The following is a 21,877-nucleotide window of genomic DNA, read 5'->3' as shown; positions in this document are numbered from 1 at the left end:
GGAAAGGAAATTTATCATGTTCTCATACACAAAAAATATGATAACTCCACTTCCACATACGCTTTTGCACCTATCATTCTTATGGTTTCTAAATTTCTTGCTTAGGGGCCATTTCGTGCTACCTATCATTTTCAGAACAATGTTCTGAGGTTAGGAATGTGTGTGTGTGTGTTTATTAATTGCTATTTTTGTGAATTCAAATGTATATGTTTAATAAAAATAATTTTAAAAGGATATTGGGGATGGAAAGAATTTTTGAAATATTTGAAAAAAGATCAACAAACAAGTTTTTAGAGTGATGAGAAACCCTGACTAGCAGAATCCTGAACTAATCAGAATCTTTCCATTCGGAGCCTATTCTGTGCAAAATTTACACATGATTGTTTTGCACATAAAACAGCATTTCAAAACAGAAATATCAATTTATGTACAGAAAATGCTGTTCCCTGCACAGAAAATGCTTTTTCTATTCAAATCAATCACATGCTAATTCTGCACAGAATAAGTCCTGAATTGCAAACAGCCTTTGAAAATTACATAGTTTTGGAAGACTTTCTCGCAGTGGGAAGAAAATTGCTGAAATTACTCATTGCTACCTTTGAGAAGAAACCTAATGAACAATTACATCCTGCCAGATATACACAATTAAAGTAGAAAAAAGATTCTAATACTAGCCTTTTATCTCCTTTTATTTAAATGAAAGACATACTTTGGACAAATAAAATGACATCATCAGAACTGGAAAATAAGTATAATTACATACGCATGAATATATTTTAAAATAGCCAAGTAGAACATTCACATAAAGTCTAATGTGCTAATTAAGTATACCCAGGAAGTCAAGCACCTGCATTTTACTTGATTTGTCATGCCAAATGCAACTCAAGCAGTATGAATGATGGTACACCATACACTCTGCAAGAATAAGAAACAAATATGTTGCCTGTGGGCCACACAAAGCTTGTTCAGTCACAGGTTCTGGAATGTGAGGCTAATGATTATGCAAAGAATGAAGACAAACGTGAAGTAGTCAAATGGACTTTAAATAGTTAGGAGGTGTGGTGCAGACACCCCACATTTTAAAGTGTTTTATACTGTTTTTTTTAATCCAAATTTATTTCAATAACCAACTGAGCTTGATAAATCACGGAAGCACTAGAAATGTTTGTCTAAGAAAAACTGTATTTCAACATTGCACAAATTTCTCACTTACTCTGTGGGCTGCTGCTTCTGCTGCAGCAGCTGCCATTGCTGCAGCTTTGGCCTTCTCTGCTTCATCGTAAGTGGGAAGAGAGGTAGCTACACTGTATGGAGGTGGCACAGGATAAAATTCATTAGGTGATTCAATTTCTGGAAAGAAAGAAAAAACCAAACATTCAGTCTAAAGAACCAGCCAGAACTACAATCCACAGCACTGTTAAAGAAGCTACACTAAACTAGACCAGATATACCATACTTTTTTTAAAAAAATGTAAAAAACCATGGTCTTCCTAGTTTTTTCTGTTTACAAGAATATTTTAGTTGTATGTGCATGTGTTCTCAAATTTTTCCATCATGGAAGGAGAGAAGGGGCGGGTCCAATGACATCGGGAACGCCCACTAGAGACTGAGCCCTCCCTCCATGGCAACAACTGCCATCTTCTAGCCTGGAGGGAGAGAGGGGAATTGGGGATTGGAAAGGGACTAATGTTGAATTTTTAATTGTATTCTGTATACTGTATATTTTTATTCCTGTAACCTGCCCGGATTCCTTGAGATTGGGTGGGCTATAAATAAATAATTTATTATTATTTATTATTATTATTATTATTATTAAATTTCAGCATAAATGCCATTCTCAATCTTTCAGTTTCTAAATTAATTGTGTCACAATAATTTAGAATTCTGTGCATGTAACATTTTGTTTCCCATAAGAAAGAACACAGAAGGACACAGATATAAAAACATATTCAACACTCTGATAACCAGTTTGCAAAATAGTTTTCTATTAAAATAGTTTTCTTGCACCTATTGACTCTAAGACTTTTTTTTAACTTTGAACTGAAATGAAGATAGCAAATAGTATCCATGTGTACTATTAATATAATAATATTGTCATGTGGTGATTAAATCAACATAGTACAGTTGGCCCTCAGTATCCATAGGGATGTGTTCCGGACACACCTCCCCACGGATACCAAAATCTGTGGATGTTCAAGACCTGCATTGTCCCCAACGGCGGTGCATGTCTGTCACCAAGCCACCAACAGGGACAGCCCCCACTGTCCCGTGGCAGTGTGCTCATGCGGCCGCGCCACCACTGGGGACAACCAAATTTAATGGTGGTGCGGCCATGTGCACATGCCACCATGGGGCAACAGGGGCTGTCCCTAATGACAGTGTGGCCACTGGCATGCACTACCATTTGGGACAACACTGGCTTGCTGCCCACAGATGTTTGAATCAGTGGATGGGAAGTCCACAGATACGAAGGGCTGACGTACAAAAAAAACTGTGAAGTTCTTCTTTTTTTAATGAAAATCACAACTACTGATTTTGTTCAGCTAAGTATTTCTCTTAAAAAAAGATGTTTAAGATTCAAGAGAAGACTATTTGTTCTTTTCTTTAAATAAGATGAGTATGGGGAGAACTGTGCAAATAATATTTAAACAGAACAGAAGTAGAAAGTACGAAATAATCATAGTACTATATTACTACTGAATGGAAAAAAGAGTTTGGGCTGTTATTTGCATTGTTAAAAATATCTGTGAATGAGACATACTGAAAGGGAGATACCTGATGTTGCAGCTGCTTCTGCGGCAATACTACAATAAGGTGGAGGTGAAGTATCTGCTTCAGGTAAAGATGCCTCTGTTTGAGAAGCTAGTACAGTTTCTGTGGAGGTGGATGGCTGTTCAACCACTGATGATTCTGGGGGATCATCCTCATTATGAAGCTTTTAAGAAAGAAATATAATTGTTCACCTACAGTAACCCAATTCATTTGTTCCCAAAAGTGAAGATACATAATGAAACTATTAAAAGTACTGAAAGAAATAACCCCCATTCCAATGTTGTATTGTGCCTATAAAATCTGAACCAGAACACTTGAATAAAAAACACACACCAAGCAAAAAAATTATCGAACAACCCAAACGTCCATATCTGTGCTAACAGGTTCAAATAAATGGGCTTCTCCTTCTTTCTCTCTTTCCCAGCCTTAACATACATATGAGCATCACTGACGTCAAAAATGTTATAGTGATGCCCTTTCCTAAAGCCCTTTTAATTAATTTCTTAATTTAAAAAGGAAGACGCATGGGTTGCAAATCAGGATGGTTTACAATTAAGGAATGAAAAAAACATCTCTAAATCATTCAGTAATTAATATCTGCCTCTGTTCATCTAAGAGATTTCAGGATTTGTTATTAAAGGTCATTCCTCATTATTTCAGATTAAAATGTCATTGCTTGGATTCACTATGCAAATGGAATACCTCCACCCCCTAAGAAGCCACTACCTTACTACACTACTGTCTCTTCTCTTGGTAACTTCATTAACATTATCATAGGAAAGGACAGATGCATCCATTTGGTCTACAGGACTCAGGGATTCTGAGGCTACCCACACATTAAAGCAAGAATGTTGACCCTCTTTTAGGCAAAGTGCCAAATTCAATTTTAGAGAGAATGCGAGGGTCACTTTTCAATGGTGACCAGGGCCAAAAGGAAAGACAGTGATTAAAGAGGCCTACTTTTAGCTTAAAACTGTTACTGCCAGTAAATAATAATAATAATAATAATAATAATAATAATAAACCTCGCTCTTAAGCCAAAAGGCTATCAGAGTGGCTTACAAACTGTTAATTAAGCCTTGGGATAAAATGAAATCAGAAAATATAACCAAATGATGGGATCCAAGCGATTGGGTTATGGCCATCTGAGGAAACCCAAGGACTAGACTGAGATTCCAAGAGGAAATTCCCAGTTCCTGCCATGCGAGAAAGATTTACATTAAACTGGAAGAGTTTCAGTACACACCCATCCACCAACCCCACTGTTTTTTTTAAAGTAATGTATGAAACATTTTTATGATCTGTAAATTAACCCTGTATTTAATCTATTTACTGGTCTCCACAGATGACCAGAAATTCTATGTAGGTAATAATAATAAATAATAAAAGTTTTATTTCTATCCCGCCTTTCCAGGGATCAAGGCGGCATACAATAATGGGATATATCATCCCAATAACAGATAAAATACAATAAAAACAGTTGCAATATCGGCATAAAAACAGCAATACACAATAGCATTTACAAACATCCAGGCTAGCAATGGGGGAGGGGAACATAATAGGGCTATTGGGGGTAAGCCTGTTTGAACAAATACGTCTTCAGCCCTTTTTTTAAATTGGGCTAGGGAGGGGGTCGAGCGGAGCTCGTCGGGGATCAAGTTCCAGAGCTTAGGGGCCGCTATTGAGAAGGCCCTTTGCGTGGTGACAGCTCGTCTCGCATCTGGAACTTTTAAAAGATGTTTATCCCCAGATCTGAGAGTGCGGGGCGGATTATATGGAGAGAGGCGGTCCTCTAAGTACCCTGGGCCCAAGCCATTTAGGGCTTTATAGGTAACGACCAACACCTTGTATTGCGCCCGGAAGCGAATAGGCAGCCAATGAAGATCTTCAAGTTATCGGTGTTATATGGCTAGCCCTGGAGTGAAGAGGACAAAGGAGAAGGCATTTCTTTCCTTTTTCTACCAGTCTAATTTAGCCAGTATGTTAGGTACAGAACAAACAAAGTCCTTTTCCTTCATGTTCAAGCCGAAAATCAAGCAAGCTGGTTGATGAGAGATTATTCCATCCTTCTTCCATCACCAGTTTGATTGAAGACTTTTTTAAAACTAGTCTCTTAAGAGGCTATTACTGTATTTGCATGCTGTCTGCAGAAGAGGAACCTTTCCTCTTTCTATATCCAGCATGTAAATACATGCCAGCAGAGAGGCAGCATGGTGTAGTGGTTTGAGCGTTGGACTATTACTCTGGAGAGCAGAGTCCAAATCCCTGGTCGGTTATGAAAACCCACTGGGTGACCTTGGGTAAGTCAGTCTCTCATCCTCACAGGATAGCAATGGCAAACCCCCTCTGAAGAAACTTTGCAAGAAAATCCTGTTATATGTTCACCTTAGGGTTGCCGTAAGTCAGAAACGACTTGAAGGCAAGCAACATACAGACACAGCAAGCAGACTTATTCTTGTGGCCTTATGTGCTGTACATCAACTGTAAATGACCAGCTGTCAAATACTGTATACTCCAAACTGAGAGTATACAGAACAAAACCAAACTCACTGTAGTTATATTGCATATTAACTTTTTACCTTGTTTATGCATTTGCCTGAAGATGTGTAAGGCTGAATATATAGATAAGCACATCAGCCCAGCCCCAGACAATACTACACACCCATCAGCATGCAACACAGACCTTTACACATTAGCAAGGAGATCTGAAGAGGAGTTTGTAACTGTGTTTCACTGTATGTAGTTACAGAGCAAAACATGGAAGCTCTGTACACACATTTATCCAAACACAAAGTTCTCTTCAGAACTATGTGCTCAACACAGAAAATCTAATTTACCTCCAGTTACTCAGACATGTCTGAGGAAAAGACTTTCATGTACAATTGCATCTCTGCCCCTCCCATTTTAACTCTCCATTTATTCAACAACAAAAAATTCTCCATAACCACTGCCAGACTTGTTTTCAGAAGTCTTTTATTTTTCTACCATGTTTGCAAGGCTCTGGTTTTAGAATATGGAGTCTGAACGAGATGTGACAGTAATAAATGAAGATCATGCCAGACAGCTGGGCAGTGGGGAGTTGACACCACCTTCCAAGCATAAAAGCATTTAGAAGCAGCAAAAGCATCCTCTGTCTATCACATATGCCCTGATTATTTCCTAGCCAGGCTCCAAGAACAGACACAAGCCCAGTCATGATCTGACAAGGATTGGACACCTTGAACACCTTTTATACTTGAGAGGTGTTTGATGGTTTATCTGGAAACTGAAGTCTGTCTTCTGCTTAGTATCTAAGGACCAATCTGAACATATTTTCAAAGAAAGCATATACTATAGTGTAGTCCTCAAAGAAACATATATCACCTCACTATACACATGTATGAGGCCATACATGAGAAATTACAAAATTAAAGAGATGGGTGTTAATCTAACTTTTTCCTGATGTGTTTCCTTCTCCTCTCATTACAGCTTTGCATTAAAAAGTTCAGCATTTCATTGAAGTTATAACCATACCAATCAAATCTTAAATGCAGAAGAAAGCAATAATCAAGAAAACCTGGAGGATAAGGGATGACATTTTTGTTGTCATTTGTTTCAAAATTTCCTTATTTCAATCAAACATTTTCTAAAAACTGGCTCAGGTTTTTCAGAACAGTAGACATTTACCAAAAAGATGTGATCCAGCAAGACTTACCAAGCTACTATGCAGAACGTTAATTACATGATGCGCATTAATTCCAGCCTTTTGAATGATGAGACTCATCAAAGACAGGTAATAAACAGAATCAATTTTTATTTCATCTACAGCCAAAGTATCTTATGCATACAAATTCACATCTGCACTATCAACAAAACCTATCTAAGGCAGCTAGATTCCAACTAAATTCGTAGTTTGGTTACTTGTGTAGACAGGGTACCATTTGGAAGAAAGCAGAGATGGACAAAGGGCAACTGTGGGGCTGCGTGGGGCCTTCCAAAGCAGCAGTATTCAATCCCTCTAGACTTCACAAAAGACTCATGCTGAAAAGGGGCAATTCCAATTTTGGAAGCCTCTAGAAGTAGAAATTCACTTTTCAAAAACTCCCTGCACTATTTAAGATTTTAAAAGCCTCCTGTATAAGGCTTTATGCCACTTCTGTTTTTACTTTTGTTTGGAATAATGTTGTCATTCTGTGTGCCTCCCCCAGAGGGTACGAAAGGAGAAAAATGTCCTGGACCTGCCACAATTATCTACCTCTGGAAGACTGGGATATAGGCATAGTTGTCTGGCTTAAATACTCTAGCTCTTGGAAGCTAAGCATGGCCAGCACTGGTTAGTACTTGGATGGTATACTACCAATGAACACTAGGTGGTGCAGGCTACATTTTAGAGGAAGGAACTGGCATTACAGTGTATCACATTCCATTCTTATCCCACTCACATAACATCAGGAATAAAGTCTTCCAGAACATGGCCACATCGCCCAAAAAAACAAAACAAAACAAAAAAACTATGGATGCCAGCCATGAAAGCCTTTGACTTCACAAACTATGGCCTATTACAGACTGCCAAAATAAAGCTGCTTCAGGTCTCTTTGGAGGTATGCTGTTTAAATGATGCATGCATCCTAAGAATCCGGAAGCTGCACCAAAGCTGCATTCCAGTGCTTAGGAATGGAGTGTGGCTTTGGCGCGACCTCCAGACTCTTAGGACCCATGCATCATTTTAAATAGCATACCTCCAAAGAGACCTGAAGCAGCTTTATTCTGGCAGTCTGTAACAGGCCTATGTAACTGTGTGTGTATGTGTGTGCCTTCAGTTCACCTGTCGACCGACAGTTTCTCTATGAATTTCATAGGGTTTTCTCAGGCAAGGAATACTCAGAGGCAGTTTTAATACTTTCTTCCTCTGAAATACAGCCTACAGCACCTGATATACCTGTTCCTTAATACTATATTTCAACAGTGCATCTGATGAAGTGCAGTGGTTTGAAATCCATGAAAGCTCATGTTAAAATAAATCAGTTGCTCTCAAAGTTGCGGCTAGTGTCTCCCTTATCTCTCACACACACGCTTTTTAATTTCCTTTTTATGCTGAAAGGGGTTAACATGGCTACATATTTGAGGGGAAAAGTGAATCCCCCCAGTTCTACTTTTATTACTGTTCTGTCATTGAGTTACCCCTTTATTTCTATTTAATTGTCTGAGAAAGGAGAATTTTGGCATGCTGGTGCAGAAGAACAGGTTCTGCCTTCAGCATAAGAATATACTAATTAGTTTGAGCAATATTACATCTTTTTTCAAAATAAACTTCTCCCTGAGGGAATTATTTGTGTTGCTTTTGTACACTTCCAAAAGGGAATGTATATTCCACAGATTAAAGAAAGAAAAAGCAAATTACCTTTTTGACTCAATGACATCTTTTCAGTGACTTATTTGGCACATAAATATGACATGCATTTTATGAACAAAACTAAACACAAGTCAAATAACTATTATTTATTTGATCTCCATTAATACAGGGAATTGGAAAATTTTCTGATTCAGAAGTAAAGAAAAAAATGAAACCCACAAAGTTCGTGGGAGGAGAGATAAGTAGCTGTCAAAGACATAGCTCCAGCCTTGCCCTCCAGAACTCTCCCTTGTTTCTGAGCTGAATCCTTTTAAATTATATATAGTTTCAGAAGCCCTGTGGATTTAAATTTTCTCTTTTGAAGCCAAAACGCTTCTGAAGTATGTTTGCTTGCTTGCCCAGATTCTAATACTCATGGCTACGCCAACAAAGTAAGTTCAGTGCCTGCAAATGATACAAGTACTATAAAAAGTCAATATACACAAGCAATTTAAAAAATTACAGAACAAGACAAACTTTGTAAATCATGTTCTGTACAATCATTAAGTTGTACATTACTTTCATAACTTATAGTGCAAATGTTATGTATATTACTCAGGAAAAAATGTTTCAACTGTTTCATGGTGGCTTTCTTAGAAGGAAGCATATGCAGGATTGTAGCTCTCATTACAACAAACAAAAAAAATCTCATCAAGTTGAACAATGTCCTGCCAGAACACAGTAACAATTTCCTCAGCATCAAGGTGCAGAAAGGATGGTCTCTTGGGGAAACCATCTGCCTCATTTTATCATTTTTAACAACAATTTTCTGCTGTTTTTTAATGGAAAATGACATGATGTTATCACCATAACGAACATGAAAAATTAATTAGCATGGCTAAATATGGGCAGTCAGAAATATGCTACAGTCACAAAAGACTCATAGAAGTTTTTAAAAATGGATTTTAAAGTTGACTAACAAAAGCCGTATGATCAGGGAAGTACACAAGTGAGATTACTGTTATGCTTAAGGAAGGGCAGAAGTCTGAGATATTCTTAAACAGGGCTGGGGAGTAGGAGTAAAGGAGTAAGACGTTTCTACAGGAGCGGGAGGAGGAAGAAGGAGTAACAAAATATATTTGTTACTCCTTATTCCTGTTATTATATTGTCCATGCAAACACCAAAAACAATTTTATTATATTGCACTAGGGAAGGGACTGGGAGGCAAAGAGAGACACGTACACACAAACACACATCAGACTTGCAAAGCAACTGGGGCTTTTCCCAGGGGCTGGAGAATAGGATTAGGAGTGAGGAGTAAAGGAGTAAGAGGTTTTTACAGGAGTAAGGGTAACATTAAAAAAATTACTCTGAAGTAAGACAAGAAGTAACCCAAGATCACCACTACTCCCCAGCCTTGTTCTTAAAACATATACACTCATCCCTGCATATTTGTGGCTTTGATATTTGCGGATGTGATTATCCACAGATTTAATTCATATGTTCTCTCTAGGAATATCTAGGTCCTCCAGTGCAACTCTAAGGTCAACTTTAACTAAAAGTTGCACTGAATGCCCTAGAGATTCCTAGAGAGAATACTAGGCATTTGTAGCTCCTCCAGTGCTGTTCTATGGTCAGTGTCTGTTGGACGTTGACCAGAGTTGCCCTGGAGGACCTAGAGATTCTTAGAGAGGCGTCTTCTCAGGTAAAAAATTGTGGTTTTGTTATTTGCATTTTTTCCATATTCAGAGGTCTTGTGCCCCTAACCCTAGCAAATATGGAGGGACAAGTGTATTTTGGTTTGTTTGGTTTTTTAAAAAAAAAAATGATGAAACATGTCAAGAAGAGAGGAAGCAGAATCATAACTGTTTGGAAATGTTATGGTCCCTACAGGTAAAGGTCTAGAAATGACGAGCATAAGGTTTACCATAATTAATATTAGTAAGGGACTGTTCAAAATCCTTCAGCTTGCTCCAGTGTATTGAATCAGCAAGTGAGCAAGAAAAAAGTGTTAATCAATAGCTCTGTTCTGGTGTCAATGTCTGCTCTTTGAAATAGGAACAAACAGAAACCTGTGAAGCAGATGTTAAACAACTATTTCTGCCTACCGTAAGACTACAGGTTTAAACTAGGAATATGGTACACATCTGGGTTCAAGCATAATAAAAGCCTGGGACTGTGTACACTTTATCCTCAGAGAGTCGCATTCACGCAAAGAATGGAACAGGTACAAAAATATTAGGCTCTGTGATAGTCAGAGGATCTCAGGCCTCTGGAATGTAATAGGCCATGTATAATTATGCAAATCTGGCCTTCTTGAATCAACTAGTCAAAACTGTAATGTCTACCTACTACGCTCTAGCTCCATCACCAACTATAGTGACTGTGAATTGACAAACCTTTGCTGCATACAGCTGTAAGCCAGACCCAAACACTGTCTTGGATGACACAAATAAATATTATGTAACTCAGAATCACAAGCCTTTAGGGAGAACTCATTAAATGGCTGAACTGCTGTTGAAAATGTTCCTTTAATAATAGGAAGCCCATTCTTGTCCTCTGAAATGGCTCCTAGGCCTCTTCTCTGTAAAGGTCTATTGCACTTGTCATGGAAAAACCTATCCAGTGCTTTTTAACAGCACTGTCATGCAGGAAGTAGATACGGCTTCTTCTACAGCTACTAGGATATTCTTCTAAGAATCAGTAGTTACACCACATTTCCCAGCCCTCATCATTTCACACACCCCATTCTTTTGAACAGAATGTATGCTACTTTACTATCACAAGACTGTACCACCAGTGGCTTCTACTGCTGTTTCAGCATAGAGGAGAAAGTGCACCATCTGTATCAGAGAAAGCTTTCACAGGCAGTAGAAACCCTGCACCTGGATCCTGTGTTCTGCTAATACGGCACAATGCATTGCATCTAAATCACTCTGACATTGGTTCCATCCCTTAAGTGGTGCCAACAACAGAACTGCCTTTGTCTGCTGCTATTTGCACATTCCCAATTATCACTGATAACATCAAGAATAGAAAAAGAGTGGTCATTGCGTGAGTGTGCCATCCTTTTCAGCTAGCTAGTCTGAGACAATTAAACAGTCACTGGAAGGCATTGGAAACTCATGCATCTTCCTGCAATGTTTAGTAACAGTTCTGTTTAAAATGTACTCTAGACAACTGCACAAATTCTATGGATTCCCAGTAAAGTGGAGTATGACTTGAAAGGAGAGCATAGTCCCAGCAAGGCTGGAAACAATGTTCCAGTCTCAGGGACTGATTATCATTAGCTCAATAAATCTGGGCACATTACATTTTAATGGCCTAGTGCGGAGGTAAATAAATAAATTCTGCAGTCACTTCCTGAATCCTGAGTGACGTCTGAGCATGCTTGCTGGCTGAGCATGCTCAAAACATTGCCTGACAGGGTGTCCACACTGAGCATGCCTATGTACTGATTTTTTTTCTAGCTTTCCAGCCAATTCCAAAAGCAAAAGAGTGGGTAGAAAAAGCTGGTAGACTGAGGTGTCCTGCAACTCTCCAGGATTCAGAATTTTCTTTTGTTTTTGTGTGTTTTCTTTGGAGAATAGTTGGATCTGTGTTAAGTCTCATGAGGATTTGAATGTATGTCTATGTGTCTATGTAAATAGTGTGGCAAGATGTGCGAGGGTGGGAGTTTGTGGATTTTTCCCTGGAGTGAATGGGTAAGTGTACTAGATTTTTGCTTAGAATTATTGTGCCCTCTTCTTTCCCAGTTTCTTGATTGAGGGTTTGTTTTCCTGCTGGACAATGCTGGATGTTGATGGAATTTAAAAAAATGTGATCTCACAGTAGTGCTTCTGCACAGTTTTGTAGATTATAATCCTTAGCATTACATTCAAAGACATGGATTGTCAGTGTTCCCTGGATATAGTGTGCTGCCTGTGCCTTGTCCTAGTCCCTCTTACCTCCAAATAGACATCCATAACCAGATTTTTGAGCTTATTCTGACTTATTTGTACAAACAGAGATGTAAATGTGTGATTTCGAGGCACCTATGGTTATCATGTAAAGGCCTAATATTAGTTTTTCTCAGCACTTGCTGCTATTCTGTGTAGATCTGAGAGTACATCTGTTATACAATTGACCCTCTACATTCACAGGTGTTGAAGTACAGGACCCTGTGAAAGTGGGAAAGCCACAAATATCTCTAGGCTTACTGAAATCTAACTCTTAATATTTAACACCAACCACTTGCTTCCACCTTTGGAACAAATGAGAATAAGTACATTTGAGACTCTAATACAGCGCTTATGCTCATTCACTTCAAGGGCAGAAGCAGATGGCTGGCAAGCTCCACTACCTCTGGGGAGCATGGCTGCCACCCTTTTTGCCTTTGATCTTCACTCCTTCCAAAGGTTCAAGCTAATGCCACAGCTTTTGTCTTTGGAATGAAAAAAAAAACACCAGAAAGATGCTTCCCTTCACTCTTTCCAAAGGCAGAATCTGATGCCATCCCTTTTGCCATTGGAATGAGCAAGGAGAAGAGAAAAAGTTTCTCTCCACTACTTTTGAGCCAGGGAACCCTGCCAGCCATCAGCTTCTGCCTTTTGAAGGAGTAAAGGGAAGACTCCCTTCTCTTCACCCAAGCCCAAGGGAAAAGAAGTGACTGCAGAGTTTCCTGAAAGCAGAGGAGCCCACCAGCCTTTGGAATGAGTGAAGAGAAACCCTGTTCTCTTCTCTGCTCTTTGGAAAAAAGAACACAAGTCGGGCATCGAAGACACTTGCGCTTGTTCATTACAAAGGAAGATGTGGTCTAGTCTAGAAGGGGGGTATCCCATTTAACTATTGATGGCAAACTCACAAATAATCAAATCCATGAAGGTTAAACATGTGGAAGTTAAGGTTTGACCATAATCAACATTATCTATGGCCTGGGACAGACCACCCGAAAAGGGCAGCCTGCTAGGGTCCTTTTTTCCTCTGGAGGGAAGCCGCAGCTGCCAAACTGTGCGGCTTCCCTGCAGAGGAAAAAGAACCCGATAAAACTGCGTTCTTTTTAAGCAACAGGGACGGCATAACGAGTGTGCCCCTGGTGCACTCATTACGTAAGCGCCATGCAGCAATGTTTAGATGCCACGCGGTGCTTACATAACAATGGTGGCACCCGTGTTCTAGGGTTAGGGACCGTGCGGTTGCCATGCGGTTCCTAACCCTAGAATCGGCACTGGTACACCGTATTATGGCAGTACGTACCGCACCTATGTTAACTGTAAGAACTGAATAAAAATGCATGGGATCACGATGTTTGTCTCAGTGAAATGGCAAGGCTGATAATGGGATTTTGGGACTGTTGCCTTTTGTTATTAGTATTTTAATTTATTTGTATTCATCAATTTATTTAAATTCTGTTTTGCCAAAAGAACAATATATGTGATAAGAAGCCTTTCCCTTTGAAACTGCTTACATATGTGTGACAAGAAGCCTTTCCCTTTGGAACTGCTCCTGTCCTTACCAAATTCACTGGGGCCTGCCCAGTGAAGCTTAAAAGCAGAACCCAGCCCCACTAGTTTCTACAATTATTTTACTCAGGAATTACACAATTTCCACACAAAGAAGAAAATACAAGTTTCACTCCTACCTACCAAACTGAATCTGTGATGTCCACAGAGGGATAACACTAAGAGGGAAAAGGGCAAAGACACACATGTCCACTGACTGTGCTCTGAGGGAAATACATTTATAATATAAACTCCCCCCCCCCCAAAGATCCTACATCCCAAAAATGCACTAGAGATCTGACTTTAGGGCTGCAATTCTGTATCCACTTACCTGGAAGAAAGCCCAAAAATTAATAAAGTGAATAATAATAATGCAGTAAACCTACTGAAATGAAGAGGACATATTTCTGAGGAGACAGGACTGAACTTTGGAAACCGTTGGGTTAAACTCAGCTACGTGAAAAAGAATTCAATGTAATGTTTACGGAAAGAAATAATAGGGAAGTCCATCCCTAACTTGTAATACTGTAGTGTTGTAAACATCATCCCACATAGCTTCCTCTTGAATCTGGGAGCTCCATTTTACATTGGCAAACTTAGAAATGTGTAGCACACCCGATACAGCGTGCCCATGCCATACACAGGTTTGCCATACGCAAATTCAATTTCAGAAAAGCCCAAAGAATTTGCACTCAATAAGATACTACCATTAACCTGAAATGACAATTTATCTTTTCTATAATCTGAGTTGTGTTCTGTTTGGGCATAACTATGACATGCGGAAGTCCAAAACATCCCCCAATACTGTCACGCAGTTGAGGGGGAGGGACACAACATCTATTGCAGCATTTCATACATGAAAAATCTTGTCTTTGTCCAAAAGAGCAAGACCTGACTCTATGTGGAGCAAAAGTAATCTCTATCAGCTTAGGCCTCTCATGTTCAAACAAGCAGTTAGTAGATCTTGCTGGCTGGAAGCCACAGCACTGATTCAGCTATAGCCCACAATTTCACCATTTTGTATGACTAGCAATATCCACTCCCACAGCGCTCTCTCTCTCTCTCTGTGTGTGTGTGTGTGTCATAACTTACTGGAGGTCGGACAGACTTTGTATTCTGAATTTTCCTCCAGTTTTCTAAACAGATGATTAGCTAAATTATGTTCAAGGTCAACACAGTAGCAGTTGCTTCATTTTCCCAATACAGTTCTGGGAAACTATGTCATAAAGAAGCTGCACAAAGTAGGGCAGTTATTGTGTTATTTGGAATGAAGACATTTAAAAATACAGTATATATTCATACAGCAGTATGGAGGAAATATTTCAAGAAAAGCAGGGGGGGGAATGCTACAAGTTGAGTATCCCTTATCCGAAAACCTTGGTATTAGAAGCATTTCAGATTTTGGAATACAGTACTTGTATATTGATAATCAGTTATATTGGAGATGGTACCCAAGTCTAAACACAAAATTCACGTTTCATATATGCCTTATACACATAGGATGCAGGTTATTTTATATAATTGTTTTAATAATGTTGTTTGTGCATGAAACAAAGTTGTGTACATTGGGTACACTTAACTTGTGGCATCATGTCGGCACTCAAAATGTTTCTGATTTTGCAGCATTTAGAATTTTGGATAAACTGAACCTATATTGTTATTCTTCTATAGTTATAATGTACAATACTTTGTGTATATCAAATGCTAACTTCAGCTCCCCTGATAATTACTATAAATGTCATGCAAAGTATTAACATATTAAAATCAAGGTGGTACAGCAGAAACAGAAGCTTAAGGCTCAGATCCAGTGAATTTGCATTGATTTGACTCAGGGATTCACCATCATACATTATGCTATATATTCAACTGTACATGAGATCACAACTCCGCCACCAGCTGTCAAAGAACAGCACAAGGACAGCTACTAGGCTATGACAGAGACTGAGGAAAGGTTGAGCCCTTGTAGACCCATATGACACAGGGTTTAAACCAGTGGTCCCCAAACTGTGGCCTTTAAGAGAATTTGAACTTCAGCTCTCAGAAGCCTCAGCCACTAGTTTAAATTCATGTTTCATGAACCCTCCAAACTTTTACAAAAATACTATGCTACATGGAAGTCAGCTTCTGACTGTACAGACAACTGGAGGGGAACACTAACTAAACAGATTCTGTGCTGTCTTAAAACCTTAATTCGGGAGACAGTTTTCATCAAAAAGATGACAAGAAATACAACCAACAGGAAACTGAAGAGAGCAAGATATCTGCATATTCCAGAGGTCTCATAGTAGAAGCTATTTCGTAATATATGTTAATAGAAGACATCAATATGTACGGTTTCCCAATTAGCCCAAGATCCTGCTTAATCTATAGACCAAAACACACTGCAGAAATCATCCAGTTTGAGACCAATTTAACTGCCCTGGCTCAGTGCTAGAGAATTCTGGGTGTAGTTTTGTGAGGCATTTAGCTTTCTCTGTCAGAGAGTTCTAGTGCTACAACAAACTACAGTTCCCAGGATTCCCCAGCACTGAGGCAGGACAGTTAAAGTGGTCTCAAGCTGGATGCTTTCTGCAGTGGGATTTGGTCCTATGTTTCCCAGACACAATGGAGATGTTGGAATCAAGGTGCTAGGGAGATCCTCAAAATGCAGCAAGGCTAAGTTGCTTAGTAACACCATCCAACTGAGTGACTGTATATGTCATATAAAAACAGATAAATATTTTTTCCAATGGAATATATTATATTCTTAAGAACCTGACAACTCTGGCTAACTCTACTCATACAACTCCCACAAACAAACCTTTCAAAATGATGGCCGCATATAGATAAGTGCCTAACTATATAAGCCACAGCATCTTTTATTTCTACTGAGTAGTCTCTCTTTTCTTTGATCACTGTACCTATAAACATAAACACACAGAGAGAGCTTTGGATTTAACGCTGAATTTTATTCTTATACATCACATATGTTTTGGGAAGCTTTTAATGGCTTGAGGACTCAGTTGGCTTTTGTGACAACACTGCATAATTTGCTACTGCAAAAAAGGCAAATTATTTTTTCCTAAGTTTGATTTTCTGGCAAATATTTTAAATCTGGCTAAAAAAAGGGAGGTGGAGTACAAATCACAGCAGCCTCATCATTCAAATTGTCCTTGGATCCAACTTAATTTCTCCTCCAAGCCTAATAGTAGACTTCTTTTCTATCCATTTTGAACTACATCAATACTATCACCAACAAGTTCAGCATTTTATCTGCACTGCACTATATCAACAAGATAAGTATATAGAAGCATGACATGTAAAATGAGAGGCATGAGGAAATTCTCACACATTCTCTGAAAGTTTAACAAGCCAAGTTTTTGTTCCCTCCCGGTTAGTTTGTTTAAATGCCACTTGGTGTCCAATTAAAAGTAAGGTCATATTCTTTTAGGGACAGGTTTGCCATTACCACCCCCTTCCCATTCTACCCACAAAGCAAAAACAAACAACCAGAAGCAATATTGGAAAAGATATTCACTTTAAACATTACAGGTTTCGCCCACCTTTTGACATCTTGCTTTCCGACACTCACTCTTCCAACACTTGCAAATTACAGACCAATTCTATTAATTCCACAGGGGTTCTGCTCTTTTGTCAGTTCTTCTTTCCTACAAGGCTCTCTTGGGGACCACTTGTACACAATTTTGTAAGTATATAGTGTGTTAATTTAGCTTATACACACATTCAAAACTAATATAGAGTCTGAGTCTCCTTTATTCAAGATCTGAAATATGCCCAAAACCAAAATTATTTCATGGGTGGCTGAGACACTTACACCTTTGCTTTCTGATGGTTCAATGTATAAACTTTGCTTCATGTACAAAATTATTTAAAATACTGTATAAAATTACCTTCAGGCTGTGTGTATAAGGCATATATGAAGCATAAATGAATTTTGTGTTTAGACTTGTTTCCCATCTCCAGGATATCTCATCATGTACATATATGCAAATACAGGTATTCCAAAATCCAAAAAATTTCAAAATCCAAAAACACTTCTGGTCACAAACATTTTGGATAAGGGAGACTCAACCTGTATAGTGTGTTACTTGCATTTTCAGTGGCCAAAATGCATTTACAAGCATTAAAAAAGTGTTTTCCATTTCTCAATCAACCAGTTCCACTTTCTTACAGTCCTCTGGGAACTAATACATCAGATAAGTGAGGGCTTCCTGTATTCAAAACCTACAGTGGTGTCACTTGGTAGGACAAGCAAGGAAGAAACGAAGTTCATTGGTCATTTCCTTAAACTCTGTCAGCGTCCATTTCCTAAAGGCACCCGTGAATGATGTAACTGCAAGCCAGCCCTGCTGAATCAGGAAATCATCACCTACATTTTCTCAGCATAAACAAATGCTACTATCTGTTTACAAAAGACATTCATTGGGTGTGAAAAGAAACACTTTACTATGCCAAAATATGTGCTTGTGTAATGTATGGAAATACACTGCTTATTTGAAAGCTCAGCCTTTTACAGTTCTGTAGAGTCTGAGAATACATACTGAATCTTTCAGCACTGTTATATCATTTTTAAAAAAAATGAATGCTCATACTGATAATGAAAGTTTCCAAAAGATGGGGCTAAATAAGATATACTATGGGGCTGTACAAACAGCCCCGTAAGGGCGGCCTCTAGCCGCACCTTCTTCAGCCAGATTGGGGCCGTGGCTATCGCATGCCGCGGCCACAATCCAGCCTTTCCAGGGTGCGATAGCTGTGGCTATACAGCACTCCTTCAGCGCTGCATCAGGCAGACACAGCGCCTGAGGAGCGACACAGCGCATGGTGTCAAGGTGTCCTGGGGGGGGCAGACTCAGGCAGTGCATCATGTGGACAGGATTCCCCAACTCCACCCCCCAGGCCGGCCTTAATGGACGGTCTAAAGAGCCCCTATATCAGGCTGTCCAAACAGAGGGCAAAAGGGGGACTTTCTGCCACTAAGGTAGGAACCAAATTGCTCCAGCCTACAGAGCTTTGCCAGAAACATACAAATGCAGCAAATGCCCTTTTTTGCCTGTCTCTCAAGGAGGTGGCTGCACATGATACTAAAAATATTATACATTTATTTGTTATTTATTTCCTGCTACTCATGTCTATTACAAAATGAGCTTTCGAAAGCAGAAACCCATCTGCCACTGGTCGGTCTTTCTTTCCTTCCTTTTTTAAAAGAACTATAACATTTTCAGCATTACCATCTGAAAATGCTCTGAAATGCAGTGACAAGCCATGCTCCTCAAAATGAAGGGTTATCCAAGTTTTAATTAACAGTCAGGGTGATAACTCTAATGTTTATTAATCAGAGCAGGCCATTTTAATCGGCAGGCTTACAGTCAAGGCTCTTTTATACATACCAGGAAACAAAAGCAAGGAAGTTGTTCCCTGTTAACAAAGTACCATTTCCCTGGTCAAACTCCAAGAAGCCACCCATACTGAGTTTTTAAATACACCTGTTAATTATATCTGTTGGCTAAATGTGCAAATATCAATTAGAAGTCACAAAACCAGAAATGTTTACTCGACTGGCAACACTACAAGCCTGGCCTCACATACTGTCAGATCACATTGTGACTGTGATTGGAAAGCAAGGAGAAGGTCGCAGCCCTGCAGACACTCAGAAATATCTGGCTGGGTTCGGTGGTGTTTGTTTACTCCCAGGCAAGGATATATAGAAGACAGCAGGCCCAATTACCTAACATTAGTATGTGAAGGAAGGGCAGAAAGAAAGAAAAGCCAAAGAAGCTGGGATTGGGATCAAGATGAGAAGGAGACATAGGGATGAACCTATATATAACTGAATAATAGACAGGGGGGCCCTTGGTATCCACTGGGATTTGGTTCCAGAACCTCCCTGTGGATACCAAAATCCTTGGATACGCAATACAACAGTGTAGCAAAATGGTGTCCTTTATATAAAATGGCAAAATCAAGGTGTGTTTTCTTGGAAATTATATATTTTTAAAATGTTTTTCAAGCTGTGGATAAGGAATCGATGGATAAGGAGCGTCAATTGTATTCTCCTTCTCAGAAACAAAAATAAGACGACCTATGAGGAGGTTTTGAAGGAGGAAGAGGAAACAAGAGCGGGGGAAAAAGACCCCAAACCACTTCCTTCTGGGCATTTCTCTTTCCCTTCCACAAAACTGATCCACCCCAAATCCACAAAACAGAGGTGCCCTTTATTTTGCCTGGCCCCATCAAGGGTATCCCTGCTTTGTGGATTTGGGTTGCGATGGTGCGTTTCTCTTCCACAGGTCCTCCTTTTCCATTTTAACCTCCTGTCCAGGATTTTCACAATCTCCTCCATTTTGGGCATGACTTAAGAAGCACAAATTTCTACTTCTGTGTTTTTTAGCTTTTATTTAGTCACGTCCTCTGTTTTTACTGGAAGGTCCTCCATTTTGCAACGCCTGATGATCCTCCTCCTTGGCAATGAGGACACATCCTTATCCCCACCCTGACCATAAAGGTAACACTGCTTTGTGGATTTGGGGTGTTGTCGTCCCTTTCTTTCCTCCCCAGGGCATCTAAGGGAGTGGGCTCAAGGCTTTCCACCTCCTCTTGACACCCTGCCATTACTGCCTTGTGGATTTGGGGTGCTGTCACCCATTTCCTCAACAACAAGTCTCTAAGGAAGTGGCCTCAATTCCTCTTGTCACTCTGCCCATAAAGAAGGTATAACTCAGGATTTGGGGGTGTTGTCGTCCATTTCCCCAACAAGCCTCTAAGGAAGTGGGCTGAACTCTTTCCCCCACAAAAGGCCACCCATAAAAGTATCACTGCCTTGTGGATTTGGGGTGTTGCCATCCATTTCTTTCCTCAACAAGCCTCAGAGGCAGTGGCCTCAAACCTTTCCCCCCTACAAATGTCCACCCATAAAAGTATTACTGCTTTGTGGGTTGGGGGTGTTGTGGTCCCTTTCTTTCCTCTCCAGGGCATCTAAGGGAGTGGGGCTCAAGCATTACCCCCTTCTCTTGTCAAACTGCCATTACTGCCTTGTGGATTTGGGGTCCATTTCTCTTCAAATCTCCCCCCCACACACACACACAAATGCCCACCCCTAAAGATATCATTGCTTTGTGGATTGGGGGGGTTGCTGTCGTCCAATTCCCCCATATCATGCCCAGAGGCAGTGGCCTCAATGCCTCTTGTCCCCCTGCCCACCAAGGCTTTGTGGATTGGGGGTATTGTGGTCCTTCCCTTTCCAGGGCATCTAAGGGAGTGGGGCTCAAGCATGCCCCCCTCCCTCCCTCCCTCCCTCCTCTTGTCCCCCTGCTGCCCACAAAGACTTGGGGGTGCTGTTGTGGCCCCTTTCCCCAAGCCAGCCTTTCCAGTCCCAGCCAGCCAGTGTCCATGGTGCTGCAAGGGCAGACCCCGGCCCTGCCTGGTTGCATAAACCGGGCCCAGGCCCTCTCCCTCAGTCCTGGGGCCTAGCTAGGCCTCCGCCCGGCCGCCCCTGACTCACCACTTGGTACCGACTCGAGGCCGGCGGCTGCGGCGGGTGGTGAAGGTGCTCCATGTCGGCCTGGCCCTTGGTTAGCTCCCAAACGCCTCGGTAGACTAGCAGGGCCCCTCGCCTCCCTTCCCTTCCCTTCCCTTCGGAGCGCCCTCTCAGGCCGGCCTTGCCTTTCTCCTCCTCCTCCTCCCTCCAGAGAGACGTGACTAAAGAGGAGGAGGAGGAGGAGGAGGAGAGGCCGAGGCGGAGCTGCCTCTCTCAGGAAGGAGGCAAAATGGCGGCCCCTCCTTCCCTCCTCCTCCTCCTCCTCCTCCTCCTCCCCCTTGTTTCTTTCGAGACTTATGGCGACCCTGAGGGGTTTTCTTGGCGAGATTTGTTCAGATTGGGCTTCGCCATGGCCTTCTTTATTTTTTGAGGCTGAGAGAATGTGACTCGCCCAAGGGTCTCTCAGGGGGAGAGCCAGGATTTGAACCCTGGCCTCCAGAGTCATCATATACTGTGGTGGAAAGGATAAAATCCAGATATTTTACTATGCCCAGAAGTTCAAAATTATAGTGCATTATTTATTATTATTATTATTATTCCAGCAGGTCATGTCAAATGTGTTGTTGTTGGGGTTTTTTTGGAGGAGGGATGTAAACAGTTTGGAAATATTTCCTAACTTGAGATTTTAACCCAAATGAAAGGAAGTACTGCATCAACAGTTTGAGGACAGTGAAAATAAAACATATAGATAAAAGGTTGATTGACACCCAATGAATACACAGCGGATTTCGAATAAAAAGAAAGTGGGGCCAGAACACATTCGCGTGAATTTGCTA

The 21,877-nt window shown here is 40.4% G+C and overlaps 1 protein-coding gene across 2 annotated transcripts in view; it reads right to left on the bottom strand.

Moving 5' to 3' along the window:
- Nucleotides 1-21,256, bottom strand: part of NDFIP2 (Nedd4 family interacting protein 2) — a 40,275-nt gene extending 19,019 nt beyond the window's left edge. Inside the window, exons 1-3 of one of the 2 annotated variants that reach the window (XM_042457658.1) lie at nt 21,066-21,256; nt 2,776-2,935; nt 1,214-1,350 (exon numbers count right to left, since the gene is read on the bottom strand). In XM_042457658.1, coding sequence (XP_042313592.1) covers nt 1,214-1,350; nt 2,776-2,935; nt 21,066-21,119 — 351 coding nt within the window. In that variant the 5' untranslated portion in view covers nt 21,120-21,256. The remainder of the gene's footprint in view (nt 1-1,213; nt 1,351-2,775; nt 2,936-21,065) is intronic. The other variant, XM_042457659.1, reaches the window with a different exon arrangement.
- Between the last annotated feature and the right edge of the window lie 621 nt (nt 21,257-21,877).

The sequence above is a fragment of the Sceloporus undulatus genome, chromosome 3, assembly GCF_019175285.1.
Source record: "Sceloporus undulatus isolate JIND9_A2432 ecotype Alabama chromosome 3, SceUnd_v1.1, whole genome shotgun sequence".
NCBI classification, from domain to species: Eukaryota; Metazoa; Chordata; class Lepidosauria; order Squamata; family Phrynosomatidae; genus Sceloporus; species Sceloporus undulatus.
The sequence above is the reverse complement of the archived record's forward strand: the minus strand, read 5'-3'. Positions and strand labels throughout refer to the sequence as shown.